Source organism: Bolinopsis microptera, chromosome 10 (genome assembly GCF_026151205.1).
Source record: "Bolinopsis microptera isolate Bmic1 chromosome 10, MBARI_Bmic_1.0, whole genome shotgun sequence".
In the NCBI taxonomy this organism is placed as follows: domain Eukaryota; kingdom Metazoa; phylum Ctenophora; class Tentaculata; order Lobata; family Bolinopsidae; genus Bolinopsis; species Bolinopsis microptera.
The window spans coordinates 10,742,130-10,760,672 of NC_087081.1; the positions used below are offsets into that span (position 1 = coordinate 10,742,130).

Below are 18,543 nucleotides of genomic sequence, written 5' to 3' on the forward strand. Positions count from 1 at the left end.
TTATAAATATACGATTTTTAAAGTCTAAAAATAACTTTTGCGTGCAAAGAAAATAATATTTGAACGATTAAACTAAGAACTAAAACAGATAAAATTAAATTTGATCGCTCCATTAAATTTCTTAATGAATTAAAATAATACGGCAGAGGTTGAGGTTGCAGACATTTTACTACCCTGCCCATAAAAAAGGTTTTGAGGGCTAAACGTCATGGGAAGTGTCAACGAAACTGTCTCTGAAATTAATTATCAGTTCCAAGTTTGAAAGAAAATTTGGTAAACTATAGCCAGTAACTTAAATGAAATAAATCGAGAGTATTCCATATTCTTAAATTGATGATAACATCTTCACTTTTAAAAACAAAATAACAGCAGAAATAATCACTCTTTTAAATAGAAACTCACAGCGGTGAACAATTAAAATAATTATCCCTAATCCCTATTCAGAAACTCATCACAGAAAAAAAATGTTCAATAAGTTACATATCGTCCAACGAAACCCGAAAATATAAATAAATCTCTGTAGCATAGCTCGACAATACAGCTCAGATTTATCCCACGACCATGAGTGCTGAGTTTAATTTCTTCGGCAACAAATAACATACAGCCATCAATCAGGAGTTTACAGTCTCTGACATTTATTATCCCAGCGATTCGTTGAGTCCAGTTTTCACTCTTGATGCATCTCAGCATGGTCAATTTGCTCGGTTTTTATAGTTTGAGACAATTGTGAGAGGTTGATCTCAAAGTCAATATTGTCTGCATCAAATGGCCCAAACTCCATCTCGTCCATGTCATTACTAGCACCACCATCACCCTGCGTTATAATATCAATCTCTCCGTCCTGACTGACATTCAGCTCGGTCTCCGTCGCTTTACTTCTTGATCTCTTGTTCTTAAAGTATGTCTTAATCTGGTTCATCTTGAGGCCGGTCCTGGCCATGATAACCTCACAGTCATCCACCAAAGGGTACTTTGACTTGGCATAGAACATGTCAAGAATAGCCTTTGTGTCGTCATCAAAATAGTTATTAGCAGTAAACTTGGTGGCGGATAGAGTTTTAGGAAGCGGGTTGTTCCTCCGTATCCTGTATCTCTGAGCAGGGGTCATGTCTCTCAAGCCTCTCGCTGTCTTGTACTCCTCATAAAGTGAACAATACCATAGGTTCTGTAGGTCAGGCTGGTGAGCTGCACTGAAGTAGCTGGAGCGGAGGAAGAGGCGGAGTTTGGACCATCTTGCCGCTGAGTAGAGGGACTTGGCGTGAGAGTAAGCGGTCAGCTGACTGGTCGTGCTGGTAGCAGGGATACGGTACGGCAAACCTGCGGGGAGGGGGGGTTAGTCAGGTGGTCGCTGATTGTTGTTTAGTTCATTTTCTCGATTTTGTTGTTTTCGGTATCAGTTCTCAACAGCCACAAGTAAGTAATTTTATAAAGACTTGGCCATGTCAAAAACATAAAAGTATAAAATACATGCCACATCCTACGACCTACATTACTAGAGATTTTACAGGCCGTTTCTATTTTGCTTTTGCTATTTAAAACTTTCTAAATGTTCATTACTAATAATTAAACAGAAATTTGGTCCACCTTATTCGAAGTTTTGTAGAGAGAAACAGTGCAATCTATATCTCACGCACATGTAACGTATATTACCTGAGGCTACTTTGGAAATTATATAAAGTTGATGTTATTTAGTAGTCTGTCAATGGATACTTAACACTTAACAGGTAACATACGGTTGACATAATAAACTTAATCGACGTTGACACATCAGGAAAACACAACAGACGATGGTCGACAAACGCACGAAGAATTAACGTACGCTTGAACTTGACGTACGATAGAACTTGACGGCAAGCACACGGTTACCAGTTCATGATCCTGTCCCTGTTTGCTATCCACACGATCTAAAGATGCCACTATATCATTATATATATACTTTGGGAGTCCTGGCGTGTAGCTAGCAGGAGTTGCATTCTGTGGGCACGGCGAGAGAGAGAGAGAGAGAGAGAGAGAGAGAGAGAGAGAGAGAGAGAGAGAGAGAGAGAGAGAGAGAGAGAGAGAGAGAGAGAGAGAGAGAGAGAGAGAGAGAGAGAGAGAGAGAGAGAGAGAGAGAGAGAGAAAGAGAGAGAGAGAAAGAGAGCATAGAGTGTCAACTGGAAACTTGCCAGTGAAGTTCTCATCACGCTGCTTTATGCAATGATGAGTGATATGGATTTTTACTTCACTACATCTTCACATACGATAAGTTCAAGTCCTGGAAGTAATTCGTTTCCTTCAAGTAAAAATCAAAATATTAAAGTCATGTTCCTTTTCTAAAAATGTAATATAACCCACTGGGCCACTCAGCTGATCTACTCACAGACAACCTATCCACCATTTCCAGATTTCTCGTCTTGACTCGGGTTTTGAAGTGCATCTGAAGTGCTCCACCATGAGGCATGATGACTTCTCCTTTTATGGGATCCACGACAGAGCAGAAAGGCAGCTTCTCGTTGGATATATATCATTCGTATCCATTTCATTCCTAATTGGGGACACGCTCATCTTGGTTGGATCTGTGAGATTCAATGCCAAAAAGCTCCACACTGTTCAGTGTTCCGGTTATCTTCATCCGCTATATTGCAGCTGCAGATTTACTGCTGACATTTTCCAGTATTTTACCTGCCGCAGTGTCCTTGGCTGCAAATGAGTGGATCCTTGGAGACTTCCTATGCTATCTTAATTTCTTTGGAAGATGTAGCAGTGCCCTACTAATCTGCCAGCTGTTTGCTGCTCTAGCTTTATCCAAGATGCTCATCGTCAAATATCCTCTGAGAGCAATCCAATTCTCCGGAAAAGCTGCTCATCTTGTAGCTGGCAGCATGTGGTTTTATAGCTTTATCTTCCCAGCTGCAGCTATTGCTAGAGATAAAGGTGATGTTTACTTCACCTACACAGTCTATAATTGCGATCATGACTGTTCCTGGGGGCATGGAGATGAGAGGTCTGGGGAGCGGAGAAGATTGCTGGACTGAATTACAACTATTGGTAGAACAGCTGCTGATGAACGTGAGAAAAGGACTATAGTTTTAATATTTCGTGAACGATCCAGATCAATTACATATACTTATTTACATTACTATTTAAATTGTAGAATATACGATGTAATATTGGAAACTCGAAATCAGTTTAAGAAAGTACTTTGCGTTTGAACGCTCTGTAACGAAGTGTAATCTTGTCGATAATACCACATTGCATACAACTGTTTTATATTTTTGATTCAATAGTAAATTACTTTACATTACAGACATTGCCTATTAAAGTTTTCGTTATACTTATTGCAGTAGTGTTTAACGTAAGCTCCTGAGATATCACAATCAGGAGCAGGAGATTTGTCATATCAAATTACTGGTGACCGATTCTTCGATTTATATTTTTTTAACAGATATGATGAACACTGTTAGTGTTATTTTGTACTCCTAGTATTTTCAATGGAATCTGAACAAAAAAACAACTATGCAATTTACAAGGGATAAGGATTGTTAATAGTGCGTTTAATAAGCGTGTGCTAAGTTTCAGCGTATTAATCGTGTGTAAATTGAATACTGTGCAGTGTGCGTTAACAGTGCGTCAACCGTTAACAGGGCAATTCGTATATGTCTGTCGGGCGTGCATCAACAGTGTGGTTTAAGTCTTCAACGACAAATTACTAAAATTACCCGTAGGGGGCAGCTCATGGGAGCCTTAACGGCAGATCGGATAGTTCAAACTGAAAAAGTTACTTATTTCTGGAGGTGTTTAGAACTTTAATCTTAAATTTAGAGTCTGAGGTAAAACGTTTTGTGATAAAAAATAGAATGTTAACAATTAACCCAAAAGTGATATATCTGTACCGGGCCGGAACATTAAAACTCAAGAAATGAAATAACAGCGGTCAGTGGTCTCTAGTCTCGCATCCTTTATTTAAATTAAAAGTAGCGTCGTTCCGAGGGTAACCGAGTTACGGTTACTACGGGGGTAACCGAGTAACGGTTACTACGGGGGTAACTGAGTAACGGTTACTACGGGGGTAACCGAGTAACGGTTACTACGGGGGTAACCGAGTAACGGTTACTACGGGGGTAACCGAGTAACGGTTACTACGGGGGTAACCGAGTAACGGTTACTACGGGGGTAACCGAGTAACGGTTACTACGGGGGTAACCTAGTAACGGTTACTACGGGGGTAACCGAGTAACGGTTACTACGGGGATAACCGAGTTACGGTTACTACGGGGGTAACCGAGTAACGGTTACTACGGGGATAACCGAGTTACGGTTACTACGGGGATAACCGAGTTACGGTTACTACGGGGGTAACCGAGTAACGGTTACTACGGGGATAACCGAGTTACGGTTACTACGGGGGTAACCGAGTTACGGTTACTACGGTTACTAACCCTTGCCAGATCTCAAACTCTTACCTATCCTTTAATTCTGACACGTAATTCAAAAGGGAAGGGGCAAGGAGTTCTACCTGTGGCTACCTATGGGGCTATAAGTATACATTCTCGGTAATGGAGCCTTAGCCAATAAAAATTAACGCCAGATCAGATTCAAACTTTAACAAAGCGCATCGGTGAACTCCATAACTTATACTTGTTATGCAACTCCACAACTCATAGTTACACTATTCACAAATGGCACCGAGTCTCGGTGACCGAGGTCACGATAGTGTAAAATGGCTCTCATAAAACTTTCTGTCTGTGTTATTACTACAGCTGTAAGATAACAGCTCTCAGCCAGAGTGGCCACTTAAAGGTGGTCGGAGCCATGGAAATATAATTAAAGAATGAACCGGTTAAGTTCTGACCATCATCATTTGGCGGTCGCGCGCTACTGCAAGCGAGAGGGAGATGGTTAGAGCAATCTAACCATCATCATTTGCATGTTCAACTTAAACACGCAAACCATCAGTGGTAATTAACAATTTCACTCTCAGTTGTAATAATAATAATACACTTAATATCACATGATCAGTTCTCTTAATCACAGTAATAATTAGTTTCACTTCTAGTTCTAATATCAAAGTTATAGTTTGTAGTTGTCCTTGTTGACACCACTTATCTAGAAACGGAAGGTGCCCGGTGCGTTACTTTTCTTTTTGAACACCACTTATCTAGAAACAGAAAGTGCCCGGTGCGTTACTTTTCTTTTTGAACACCACTCATCTAGAAACGGAAACTGTCCGGTGCGTTACTTTTCTTTTTGAACACCACTCATCTAGAAACGGAAAGTGCCCGGTGCGTTACTTTTCTTTTTGAACACCACTTATCTAGAAACGGAAAGTGCCCGGTGCGTTACTTTTCTTTTTGAACACCACTCCATGGATACTCCTTTCGTGAGAGTTCCTGTTGTAGCTGGTACCAAAGTACTTTTCACAGAACCTACAGGGGTGGGGTTTAATCTTGAAGTGGACTAGATTCTTGTGTCGTTTAACGTCCAACACGGATTTGTTGCAGATGTCACATGTTTTGGAGACAAAAACTGCAATGTCTTTGTGGCGCATGCTGAACACCAGCCCTGAAAGATGAAGTAAAAGTAGTAAAATGGAATGGTGATTAATTTTTGGATTTGTTTTGTTCTCGTTGACAGTTAGCAAATAGAAGATTCAGAATAGATTTGCTTAGGGGTCGTTCACATATTAGACCTAATCACTTTTTGGCCAATTTTTAACCCCCCTCCCCCCTCCGTAATCAGTTTTACACATAGCTATTGTGTCAAAATTACACTTAGCGTAATCGTTTGGAAACCCCCTTCCCCCTCGGCTGATTACGTAATATGTGAACGACTCAACGACCCCTTACTGACATTGTCCAGTGTACATGTCTGACTTATTCGTATGTTCCTAGTATAAAAACTGTATTATATTGCGTGTTGACGAATAAGAGATCTTAGAGCAAATTTAATCAAATCATTATTCGATAATTTATCATTTCAGGATGCTTCTTATTTTTTCATTTTATTTCATCTGATTTTTCGAAATACGTCACGTCAAAATCTGCTTCCTTCTGTGTTTGTTTGACAGTTTATATAAGAGCACAATTTTTAGTTTATTTTAATCCTTTAATCAGTTTTGACAATTGCGTCGTGAATTTTAGTACCAGTTTATACTTTATTGCATAGGTAGTCTAAGTAACGAATATAATAGTTACCTATAAATACTGTCCTCACTCGAACCTATCCAAGAAAAAAAGCTACAAATTCAATTTAAATTTAAATTAGTTGAACATTGAGATGATAATACTATATAATAATAGGTATTGCTAACCACCGTACAAAATTAATCCTTACAAATCATACATTGTAAAAACTACTACGTCACGCTGTTAGCATGCATAAAGTTAATAATAATTAATACACCAGGTACGGACTCGAACTGCAAATTCACAGCAGAGTTTTCAAAAATAAGAATCCGTCTAGCACGTAAAGCCGATTAAACTGGCAAAAATATTTCTTCAGTATTGGGAAGACCAAATAAATCCCACGGGGTCCTTATTAAAATGCACATTCTTCTCATGATTCGCCCTATTCCCAGTCGTTCCAAAGCTCTTCTCACAGTATCCACACGGGAACGCTTTTATTTTCTGATGAACACTGCCAATGTGCCTCTTCAGCTTGCTGAGGGAACTGAACCGTTTATCACACGTGTCACATGGATAAGGTCTGATGTTGAAGTGGACAGCGTCAAGGTGCCGTTGTAGCTTGTACTTGGTGACTTCTTTCTTGCAGATAGGACAGACCTCGACCAACTCTGAAAACGGGGCTGTCACTTGAGAATATTTAGTGTATTATTGTTAACTGCAATGTAAGTTTATTACTTAGTTTGACATCAGACATGTGGGGCATTTAATATAACATTTTCAAAATTCAAAAGACTTGGCCTGGGTATATTAATATAGATCATATTTAAAGAAAAGAGGATAAGAACTTTAAACGATTGGAAACTTTATACATTAAGTCTGAACAGGAAAGAGTGATTCAGTTTAAAAAGTCAGCTCAAATTTAAAATACGGTTATGATTAAGTCAAGATTTTTGTTAAGAGTCCGCTAGATAAATAAGTCAACTTTTCAGATTTTTCCTAATAAAACTGCCACCATCGTCGAATCGAAACTCTTTCACGAACTAATTAGGTATTGCCATCAAATCTAAAGTTTTATGAATCAGTTTTATTCAATTTCAGGGGGCTCTCCATTTGGTCGAGTAAATATCAATGCCGGTAGAGCGCTTGTAGAGGGTACCGCTTGGCCAATGGCCATCACAATTATGGCACTACAATTCACCCTTCATTTATATTTCACCAAGATACAATTTAATTTCCAGAACCATACCGCTGTTGTCCTTCATCAAGCGTGACAATCGATTTTCTAATCAAATCATCTTCTTGATTTTACCTAAGTAGACCTCTCCAGAAACCCCCTCACTTGTTGGGGTGTTTGGAGGAGTTGTGTCTAGCAAGATGGCAGAACAGTCTGTCACAGTAGGGGCAGTAGTGTCGACTAGTCACGTGCAGGGAAATGTAATCCTGTTTAAACCAGTGACAACAAAATCTGCACCACTGGCGGCCAGGGTTACCAGGGTTACCAGGGTCTGAAACAAAAGAGGAGTCGTAAAAATAACGGTGATATTTTACATTTACGCCAAATGTCAGCGTGCATGTAGCGCAGTGACGACTGACGAGCCTCCCCTATGACCTCCCGCTTTCCATGCCTTGATTTTATAAACAGGGGTTGCTACAGTAACAGACTCTGCCAGACTTTATCACAGAATCTGCTCAATTAATAATAACACCGTGGCAGATGATTTAAGTATCATCATCATCATCATTTAGAGAATTAGTGGCATTGCTGCATTAGAAGAAAGACGATTTTCTTATTAACTAGATAAATAGTAATTGAATAATAGTTACACATAAGGTTAATATTGCAACTATGTGAGTTTTTATTAATAATATTAGAATGTCCTCAAAACACTATTCATAAGTAAAAAGTGCCGGAAAAACTCAATTTTACTATCAACTTATACAAGATAAATCGTCCATAAAATGGTGTGTCCAATTGTCTTATCCCGTCAAATCATGACCAAGTTCACTTGGTAATACCGGTGGTATTCATGGTCATGGTATTCATGGTGATGGTATCCTCATGCTGTTTCCGCTCATGATGATTCCTGTGCTGAGCTGTACTGAAGAACTTGCCACAGTGTTTACACTGGTGGGGTCTCAGCTTGAGGTGGACCATGTTCCGGTGACGGCGGAGTTTGCGGACCCACTTGAAGCAGAGCTCGCACCAGTGCCGAGCGTTTCTGTGTCGGATAAGGTTGACGTACCAGTTGCAGCAGAGGTCGCACCATTGCCGCGGTGCTCCTTCTGGTTAAAGTAATTCTCTAGACAATGCTATTATATTGTATTGATACCGTGATTGTATGGAGAATATTTATGAACTCAAACATGAATATAAGTGATATATTAGGATAAAGTTATTTTTGCTAGAAGATACATTCTGTATTGATGCCGAGGTAGTTTGGAGAAAATATTAAATGGAATCACAAATATACGTAAGCATAGTCGATAGATAAGATATACCACTTCTTTTGACTTCAAAGTGTCTGTGATGAGTTTTTTAGAATCTGTGCAACTTAAAAAATATAATCCTGCACTCAGTCAGATAAACAATGGAAGATCCCAAAAATTATTATCAGAATATAAAAACTAAAAGTTTTTTCACAGGACGTCCGGAAGCCCGACTATTAATCATCATCAATCTGTATTTATCAAAATTGGTGATTATGTTCCCTGAGTGGGTTCTGAGACCCCTAGTTCCTCCTCTTGATGAGTCCGTCTCTCGTGGTGGTTTCTGTAAGTCTTTGAACTAAAGTAGCTCCCACAGTACCGACAAGGGTGGCGAGGTCCTCTTATCTTCAGGTGAACTTGGTCCCGATGCCGCTTCAGCTTGGCGACTGATTTGTTGCATACTTCACACCAGTGGCGGGTTGAGGCGTGACGGAGCAGGTTCTTGTAGAAGGTACCACACAGTTTACACCATTCTGATGTGTCAGTGTCTGAAATAATGGGTCGTTCACATATTACGTAATCAGCCGAGGGGGAGGGGGTTTTCCAAATGATTACGCTAGTGTAATTTCGACACAATAGCTATGTGTAAAACTGATTACGTAATATGTATTACCTTTTACTTTAACAGAAATATTGCTGGTATCTAACATTATGGATTTATGGTAGTTAAAACTTGTCACATAGCATTTGGGGTGTTCATCATTTAAAGTTTAGTAGAACCAAGCCGTAAACGGCTGAAGCCAAAGAAGCGAATACATATTCTGATCGACTAGCTATTTAAAACAAAACAATAATAAACCTAATCTTATCCCTTGTTCAGTCCCAAACCTTGCTCTAACCATAACTCAAGCATTTCGTGTTAGAAATTTCTGGTGATCCCATAAAACCGACCAACAGAAATTGTTCTTCTCAAGTAAAAGTAACTGTTCAAGAGTTACCTTCACCTGAAAAGAACAGATTCCCTTTGGTCGTATTTACGGAATCATCAGACATTTTGAACACTAAACATCACAACTATTCGACTCATAATTTTCCTATCAATCAGGATATTACACTAATTCGACAAACAGACAGGAGGCAAAATTTATATATTATATCCATTCCTTATCTATAAATATAACATACATTTCTCACTCCAAGGCCATCTCACTCTCCGCACATGGGGCTCTATGATGGTGATCCAAACTAGCTCTAGAACTGAAGCACCTCCCACAGTACTTGCACTTATAGTTCAAGGGAACACGTCTCTGTTTGAGGTGAACCTCGTTGTAGTGACGTTTCAGCTTGGAGACGGACTTGTTGCAGATGTCGCACCAGTGCCGGAGTGTGAGATGCCGGTCTAGGTTCCGCAGCTTGATTCCACACAGCTTGCACCATTCCTGATAGTCTGAAATAACTACACTGAGAGATCGGCTTAAATTTGATCATTTTTATTTGCCTTTCTAGCACCTTGGCTCATCTCAAGATAATTGTTTTTCAGTAGTATTTTATTTATCAAATTGAGATTATGAGAAATAAAACAACATATCTTACTTAACGAATATAAATGAAATAAGATAAATAAAAATCTGTAGCGTTTTGTTAATCGTTAGAAATCTTTTACGCAACTTAATTCCTCGATATAAAAGCCAATTGATCAAATAGAGTGAATAAATGAAAAGTAAGAATAATCCAATCATTCAATTTTCATTCAATCCACTTGCACCATTCGAGCTTTCAGTGCACTTGGTTCAAATAAACTATAGTATGTAGGTTAACGACATTTGACCCCCTAACATTACATCTCAAGACGATTTTTAAACTCATTATAAGGCCTTAAATCTTAGCATCATACTATCCTCACCATATTAATAACCCTGACCCAATTAAATACCCTATTTTGAACGGAAATTAGGAAGATGCTATGTCGAGGTAGGGTTAAATATTTAATATTCGTTTCCAGTTTAAATTTATTATAGATAATTTTGTTTCAAAAATGAAAATAAAACGTCTTCACACTTGAAGGGAAAACTGTCCCAAAATCAGTCTGTACAGCCACAGTTCACATTCTCAAAATACCTATAATGAGAAATAGCGGAATAATACACGAAAATAAAGTTTATCATGAGCTTTCAGACTTGAAAACGGAGAGCTAGGCTGCTTCGTTCAGATTATATAGTGACAGAAATGAGGCATTCGCTTATCATCGCCTCCCTGCTCCCTGACAGCAAATAGCCTGATCTGGTGGTCATTTTACCCAGGTTTACTCGTGAAATCATGGCCATGGACCGACCGCTCATGCGAGGTCCTGTTCCCTGCAGTGCCAAAGTATTTGATACAGAACCGGCACTGGTACGGTTTCATCTTGAAATGTACCGTGTTTTGGTGCCGTTTCATCTGATACTTTGATATCCACTTGTGGCAGATCTGACACATGGCAAACCCATGATATTCTGAAAACATTTTATGTCATTTTCTGGGACGCATATTTTCTACGCGTATTTTAGTATATGGTATGTATTTATTTCAGTTTATACTATTATATATAGCAATGCTCTTCAAAATGAGTTAAGGTGAATCTGTTTCAGGTAATTCATAGGGTTTTCCAAAAATTAGCAAACAACATTTTTAACTAACATCACAGTGCACCGACACAATACTTTAACTAACATCACAGTGCACCGACACAATACTTCAGATAGCAGTTTAAACTAACATAACAGTGCACCGACACAATACATCACAGTGCACCGACACAATACTTCAGATAGCAGAAAGATAACAAAACGATAAAATATAACACAGTTAAGCTCTAAAATAACATACAGTTCTGACCTCCTTGGTTAAAATTGCACCATATTCTTGGCATATTCAGGTCTCCTAATACACAGGCTACAAAACACAAAATAAGTCAAATTATTACACCTGACCGCGACTGGACATACTACTCAACTACATGATGAAATATTTCACAGGTAAGGTATTACTATTTTCCTATCACGGCCATTAAAACGGTGGTATACCAGGTCACCATTGGATATGGGTGTAACTAAAAGCGACCTCTAAAATACAAGACTCATTCGGCTGCTATGCAATGAATGCGATGGCGCCAATGGTTGGCATAAATGATGAAATCCTATCATAGGAGGCTATGTGGATTGGAATGATCTAGAGGGTTATTTTGGCAGGTTGCTAGATGACGGCAGGTTTATTTTGGCGGGTTGCTAGACGACGGCATGTTTATTTTGACAGGTTGCCAGATGACGGCAGGTTTATTTTGGCAGGTTACCAGATGACAGCAGGTTTATTTCGGCAGGTTACCAGATGACGGCAGGTTTATTTTGGCAGGTTGCTAGATGACGGCAGCTGAACCACAATGAAATTCCCGCGCCCAACAGCAGGTTGTGTCTGGCGGGGCGCATCGTGCACGTTCCTCTCATGAGCGTTCCTGTTACCGCTCTGTCCGAATGATTTAGAACAGTATGAGCACTGATATGGCCGGTTCCCTAGGTGCACTATGCTTGTATGCCTCTGAAGGTAGTATCTATCTACCCATTTCCCGCAGATGTTGCACCGAGCCAGGCCTGAAAATGTGACTGTGGTGACTTGGGTGGGTAGTAGGTGTTGGGTAGTGTGCACATTGTTGTATTGAATGGGAGTGTCGTGTTCACGTGATGTGAGATAAGAATTTAATTATCCGATGCTTTGGTGATCCAAATTTAAAACACTAACAGCTTACAGTTACATGTACTGGTTTTTTGAAAGGATATTTTGATAATTTCGGCCTCAAATATTATATCTTATCTCTTAAACTGAAACATATAAAAATTTTAGTCGATTCCTATTAAAGATGCGACACTGACAGTATCCTTTCTAAAAAAAACGGAAGGACAAATCAGTCTATAGCCTTTTCAAATAATAGTTTAAAAGTGTAAAAGTAAACTGTAAAAGTAACATTAAGCCAATATCTCGACAAAGAGTCAAGTCAGTTCCGTTTCCGAAGTGTGCACTTTTCGTTCGTGAGCGTTTCTGTTCCCCGTCTCCCCGAAAGTCTTTTCGCAGAACCGACACTTGTGAGGTCTCCTTTTAAAGTGCACGGTGTTCTTGTGCCGAACAAGCGCAGATCGGGAGATCATCTTGTGGCAGATGTCACACTTTTTCATCTCTGAGAATGGCAACATCAACTAATTGTTGTGTTTCGTATATAAAGATATGTAGCGTGCTGTTCAGTGGAAATCGTGGCGTGATTGACAAATTTTAGGTTTGTAATAGAATTAGAACTAGCAGGCTAGGTTGCCGAACAAGGAATAATTGATGGTCTGGTCTAAAATAATAATTCTACATCCCAAAATGATTCTGATTCCTCACTATAATATAGGTCCAAATTATCCTAACAGCAGTAAAAATAGTGCAATAAAAAATTATATGTTCTGTTCTCACAGCATCTCGAATTAATCATGATTACTGAAGTTCATCAACAAATGAAAATGTCTCTCAATCATCAAACAGTTTCTCAGCATGCACAGACTTCTCGTGCTGTCGCCTGTTTCCTCCCTCACCAAAATATTTGCCACAATATCTGCACTTGAAGCGTTTGTCTTTGAAATGAACTGTTCTTTTGTGACGTGGTAGTCCCCCTCTTCTCATGGCCTTGTTACAGATATCACACCAATCAAAATCTGAAACCAAGCCAGGCTGAACAAGCGCACATGATGGCTACTATGCATATGGTTACTATGTTTTGTGATGTTGTATATTTTCTATGATGCTTTGTATATTTGGATGATTGATTGGTAGTTGGTATGTTTTATATTAATGTGCTGTCTCTATTCAAAAAACTAAAAACGATGTGATATAAAAATAATTTAAATTAGTCTCAAGTGCAGCATATCATATTTACAATATATTATCCGTCCATTATCTTTTATCCGTGATAAGACTATTCGGTATATTGTAGATGTAATCTGTTGCAAAACAGGAGATGCTCAATAAAAAATATCCCGTTCACATAAAATCACTTCGCGAATAATAAAATATTACGGTTTAAAATATATTATAAATATAATGATTAGCATGATACGCCGACCAAAATCCAGCCACAAACAGTTCAACATCCACAAACATCCGCAGCTCTCTTACTTCTACTCATTCCTCCAGGATACTCTTTTGTAATTGTGAGCACTTCTCTCATGTTTGATTTTATTGCCTGCTTCCCCGAAGGTCTTGTTGCAGAACCCACATCTGAACTTCTTCTCCATGTAATGAACCGTTCTCTTGTGCCGGGCAATCCCTCGTCTGTGTAGCATCTTGTGGCAGATGTCACATTGTTCCATGTTGGCCGCTGAAACAGCTGAAACAGCACATGGTTCCATGTTATATCAAGTAGTATTAGACCAGAACTGAGGAAGTTTCAATGTAGATGAGTGATATGATATATGGAAATGCACTCAACCAAATTTAGGCCAAAATTATGAAAATTCCATTTCTTCATCTGATATTCTATTTCTAGGGCATGCGGGACGACAGTTCGATCCTACAAACGGCAGTTTAATTCTACAGTCTCTCTTTAATTAATTAAACAGAATTTATCTCAAAAACATTCATAAAAATGTTATTCAGTCGTACAAAAAGCAGTGGGACGTTTACAAATAATCGTTTGGTTCAAGATGACACTGATCTGCGTGGACAGTCCGCTCATGGGTATTCCTGTTGCCACTTTCTCCGAAGCTCTTCTCACAGAAGCGACATTTGAAGGGTCGTCGTTTGAAGTGGACGGTGTTCCTGTGGCGTCTTAGTTGGTATTTGGAGACGGCCTTAAAACATATATCACACACTGAGGTAGTACCTGAAGAGTTAGCTATTATTAACAAAGTTGAGTTTTATCATGGAGGAATTTGGATCTACTACGATATTTTCGTCCCACGAATAAAAAATTCACTGTGTCTGATTACTCAAATATTCACTGTGTCTGATTAGTAATATTCACTGTGTCTGATTAGTGCTCATTAGGTTGGGATTACTCGATATACCTCACTACTGACTACGAGTATAATTCCCTCTATTGTTTGCGGAGGTCACCACGTAATATTTGCACCAAATCTTTCTTCAGGACTTTGTTGCTATCGTGCTGTTCTAGTTCCTCCTGAGCAAATTCGATGGGTTTTATGTAGGATTTCATAATCCAATCATAGGTCTTACAACAAAATACAAGTTAATCAATGAAGATTTCATCAAATCAATCGATAAATTAATTCATTGATTGATAGTTTAATTAACTACTGATTTACCAAATGGAAGCTCTTCATATGTTTTCTTCTCTGGCCACTTGTTCCGAACTTTTTCTCACAAAAGAAGCAAATGTAGGGTCTCAGTCTGAGATGGACTGTGTCCTTGTGCCTTTTCAGCTGTGTTCGTACAATCAGCCGACCACAAATATCACACGGAGAGTGAGTCACTGTGGACACGGAGCTGGTTACTAAGGTTACTATGGTTACTATGGTTACCATGGTTACCATGGTAACTATAGTAACTAAAGTTACTATGGTTACTATAGTTACTAAAGTTACTATGGTTACTAAAGTTACTAAAGTTACTGTAGTTACTGTAGTTACTAAAGTTACTAAAGTTACTATAGTTACATGGTCGGAGTTACAGGCTACACTGGGCTGGTTACTGTGGTTACAGTTATAGTGGGTTATACAAAATACTGGTGACAGGGAACGTTGTAATTGGATGGTATTGGTGTATTAACTGCATCTTACTATATATAAAGCGAGACGATATATATATATATATCTGTGCCATTTTACTGACACCACGGCATCAACTTTAACGCGACTTTCCGCAAAAACCGTAAAAGATATACAACTGGAACTTTTTTGGCTGGGTCAAATGCTTTAATGGCCTTCAAATCGGCATGAAAAAATAAAAAATTGGCCAAGGAATAATGATTTTAGAGCCGAAAATTTGGGCCCCCAAGTGGTGTCAAAAACGCCGATTAAATAGGTAATAATTATTTTAGTATTTTGAGTCTTGACACCGTTTAGGGTTATATTATACGGGTTCCTGCTAGTGAAATTAATGGCTCGCTATTCTACTAATAATATTGATTTTGTACTGGCTTTGTTCCCGTAATCTGATATACCGTTATCATTATTTCTGGAAGCTTCATGTGGCCATTAGGTGGCAGAAGTTTAGGGAGGACAATTGAAAAGGGACAAGTTTGATTTTATAAATTAAATGTCCAAACTACTAAATATCATATTAATCCATTATAATTTAAGAGATAATTGTTATTATTGATCAATAGTTAGTCTATACTTTATAAACTTAAATAAACTAGTGCCTACCCATGTTAAGCTATAACATATTTGCTTCAAAACATTGTGATTTTCATATTTTACAGAATCATTTGAATTATCGGTCTAAAATCTGTAAAACATTTCCAGCACCTAATAAAACTTTAAAGATCTTCATATAAAAATAAGACTTCAGAAGGCCACGAACAAGTAAGGATATAGTAGAATACGATTCTATTGTGATAAAAGTTTATAAAATAAACACTTAGCATCTCCATAAAAACATAAAAAATAATGCTAATAAAACAAGCCCGATGATTTTTGTGCTGTTTTAAAACAAACAAAAACTTTTAATTAAAAACTATCATTCAAATGCAATTCATTATTAAATTTAAAATCATTGAATTTAACCCATTAAATTAATATACTCAATCGGCAATAATTTGGATTGTTGAAATACTGAGACGCAGAACAGTTTGTTCTTTTTAGGAAAAAGCTAACACTGCAAATTTCTAAAATATTTATCCAGCATGCTATATCTTAATCACAGCACAATCAGGGAGAATAGCTAAACAATAGACTCGGAGTCAGAATCAAGATATAATGTTCATGCGGGGTACTAATAAATGAAATCAGATACATGCAAGTCCGTTACAACCAAGGAATTCGTAAATGATTCTTCGTTGCAACCAAGGAATCCGTTACAACCAAGGAATTCATAAATTGTTCTCCGTACAACCGAGGAATTCGTAAATGGTTCTCCGTACAACCAAGGAATTCGTAAATGGTTCTCCGTACAACCAAGGAATTCGTAAATGGTTCTCCGTTACAACCAAGGAATCCGTTACAACCAAGGAATTCGTAAATAGTTCTCCGTTACAACCAAGGAATTCGTAAATGGTTCTCAACATTATTCCTCCTGTGTCCTTCCTAAGATCACCCGTCCAACTATAATCCAATCTTATTATAATTAACCATCCTCTTTTTATTCATGGCCATCCTGTCCCTCTGCCTCCTGTTCTTGAACCAATTGTTGACCTGCGCAAACGTTAACCCGGACTGTTTAGCAATGATGATCTTGAGAGTAGTATCCGGAAACTTTTCCCTGTGGTAATGATCCCACAGTATCCTCCGGACCTGCGGAGTAAACAGATCTCTGTTGACCCCGAACAGACAGGACCCACTCCCATCTGATATGCTGACAGGGAGGGGGTACTTCTTCCTGACACGGTACTTGTCCACTGCTCCCAGTTTCCTTCCCTTTACCACGGTCTCGTAGTCGTATCTAGCTTCAAACCATAGCCTCTGAAGGGGCTCCCACGGGATTTCAGTGAAGTTGTTGGACTCCAGGATGTCGAACACGTCCAGATAGTTCTTGCTGTTGAAACTCACCATGACTTTAGCAGCCAGCAGGTACTCAGTTACCCCAGACAACTCCTGGGGGATGGACGACACGAACCTTGCCAGGGTGTCCATATTATCCTTGGTTTGGAGCACTACTTGTTTCAGGACAAAGTCCAGCTGATTCCTAGAGATGTCAGCGGGCTGTGGGAAGACCTGCTGAAAAGAGGAACACTCGAGGGGAACTGTGGGAACCTCCTCTCCACTCTCCAACGCAACCTGGAACTCGTGTAGGTAGCTGTGTAGGGTGAGCCCTTGAGGAGGTTTAGCAGGCGGGATGGGTTTATCAAGGGTCTGCTTTTCAAGGGTCTGGTTTTCAAGGGTTTGGTTTTCAAGGGTCTGCAGCGGAAGAAGGTAGAAAGCTTGTAAGTGTTGCTGGCGTGAAACCAATTCTCCAACTGAAACAAGATGGGTTATGAATTTAATAGGGATTCGTTGTGCGTTTGTTGTGAAGTTAAATTTAGGGGTGTTATATTTCGTTATCATTTGAATATTCACCAATAGTCTCGCCGTAGAATATGAATTTCCTTTAAAAAACTGTAGGCTGTCACATAGTTGTTTGTACTTTACACCAGTTTTCAATATTATTCATACTATTGCTAAACCAAGTAATACGATCACATTTTAATTTATTTAAATATATAATAGAAATTTGAAATAAAATAAGTGATTAATATTTTTAATCGCCCAAATAAGCAATGATTTACTTAAACACTAAAACAAACCGTCTGCAGTCCTACAACACGATCAACTCAGATATATTGTGAACATGAGAAAAACTATAAATAAAGATTAAAGGGAGAGCAGTTAGCTAAACAGATGTGCTCAAAATAGTGAGATCAACTATAAAATAAGAGAATAAGGCAAAACTCGCTCTAAAGTCGTAAATCACACCACTCAACTTAAACGAATTGGGGTAAACAAAACGATGCAATGCTATGCTTTATATATTTTATTTAACAAACTTGGGATGGGCAGTAGATGGGTGTGGTATGTGGGGTGAAGCGTTCAACACATTGTTCCCGTGAACAGTAATCCTAGCAGAGCAGGGCTTGTGGACACATTTCCAGTAGGCTCTGTCGTTTCTGCGCTTGTCTAGCGTGTACCGGTGACCCTTGTATAGCACGTTCTGTTTGCAGGACTTCCTTCCCGGCACGTATGAGACTGGAGGTTTGAGAGTAGGTCAACTTGTGGTCAATTTTAGATCAACTTTAGATCAACTTTGAGATACTAAATGAGTAGTTTGAGAAGGTGTGATTGTGAAATATAGGGGT

The 18,543-nt window shown here is 38.8% G+C and overlaps 2 protein-coding genes across 2 annotated transcripts in view; both read right to left on the bottom strand.

Moving 5' to 3' along the window:
* Positions 1–667: 667 nt before the first annotated feature.
* Positions 668–2,440, bottom strand: LOC134821612 (homeobox protein unc-39-like). Its single transcript, XM_063832313.1, has 2 exons — positions 2,335–2,440; positions 668–1,317 (listed from the first exon to the last, which is right to left on the bottom strand). Exons 1-2 carry the CDS (start codon positions 2,438–2,440, stop codon positions 668–670), a joined length of 756 nt encoding a protein of 251 aa, XP_063688383.1.
* A 2,812-nt stretch (positions 2,441–5,252) lies between these two features.
* The window catches only part of LOC134821613 (uncharacterized), a 101,908-nt gene continuing 88,617 nt past the window's right edge, over positions 5,253–18,543 (bottom strand). Inside the window, exons 7-20 of the mRNA XM_063832314.1 lie at positions 18,235–18,433; positions 17,764–17,796; positions 16,818–17,681; positions 13,810–13,969; positions 13,070–13,286; positions 12,553–12,735; positions 11,912–12,154; positions 10,838–11,023; positions 9,742–9,978; positions 8,911–9,079; positions 8,110–8,323; positions 7,555–7,609; positions 6,578–6,772; positions 5,253–5,541 (exon numbers count right to left, since the gene is read on the bottom strand). Of these exons, the coding sequence (XP_063688384.1) occupies positions 5,294–5,541; positions 6,578–6,772; positions 7,555–7,609; positions 8,110–8,323; positions 8,911–9,079; positions 9,742–9,978; positions 10,838–11,023; positions 11,912–12,154; positions 12,553–12,735; positions 13,070–13,286; positions 13,810–13,969; positions 16,818–17,681; positions 17,764–17,796; positions 18,235–18,433 (3,203 nt within the window). The 3' untranslated portion in view covers positions 5,253–5,293. The remainder of the gene's footprint in view (positions 5,542–6,577; positions 6,773–7,554; positions 7,610–8,109; positions 8,324–8,910; positions 9,080–9,741; positions 9,979–10,837; positions 11,024–11,911; positions 12,155–12,552; positions 12,736–13,069; positions 13,287–13,809; positions 13,970–16,817; positions 17,682–17,763; positions 17,797–18,234; positions 18,434–18,543) is intronic.

What these genes read in the sequence shown, in the direction of transcription:
- LOC134821612 (XM_063832313.1), bottom strand. Translation starts at nt 2,440, where the DNA reads ATGCCTCATGGTGGAGCACTTCAGATGCACTTCAAAACCCGAGTCAAG. An exon ending in TAGATCAGCTGAGTGGCCCA is followed by an intron (nt 1,318 to 2,334) that starts GTGGGTTATATT and finishes CCCTCCCCGCAG; the next exon opens with GTTTGCCGTACCGTATCCCT.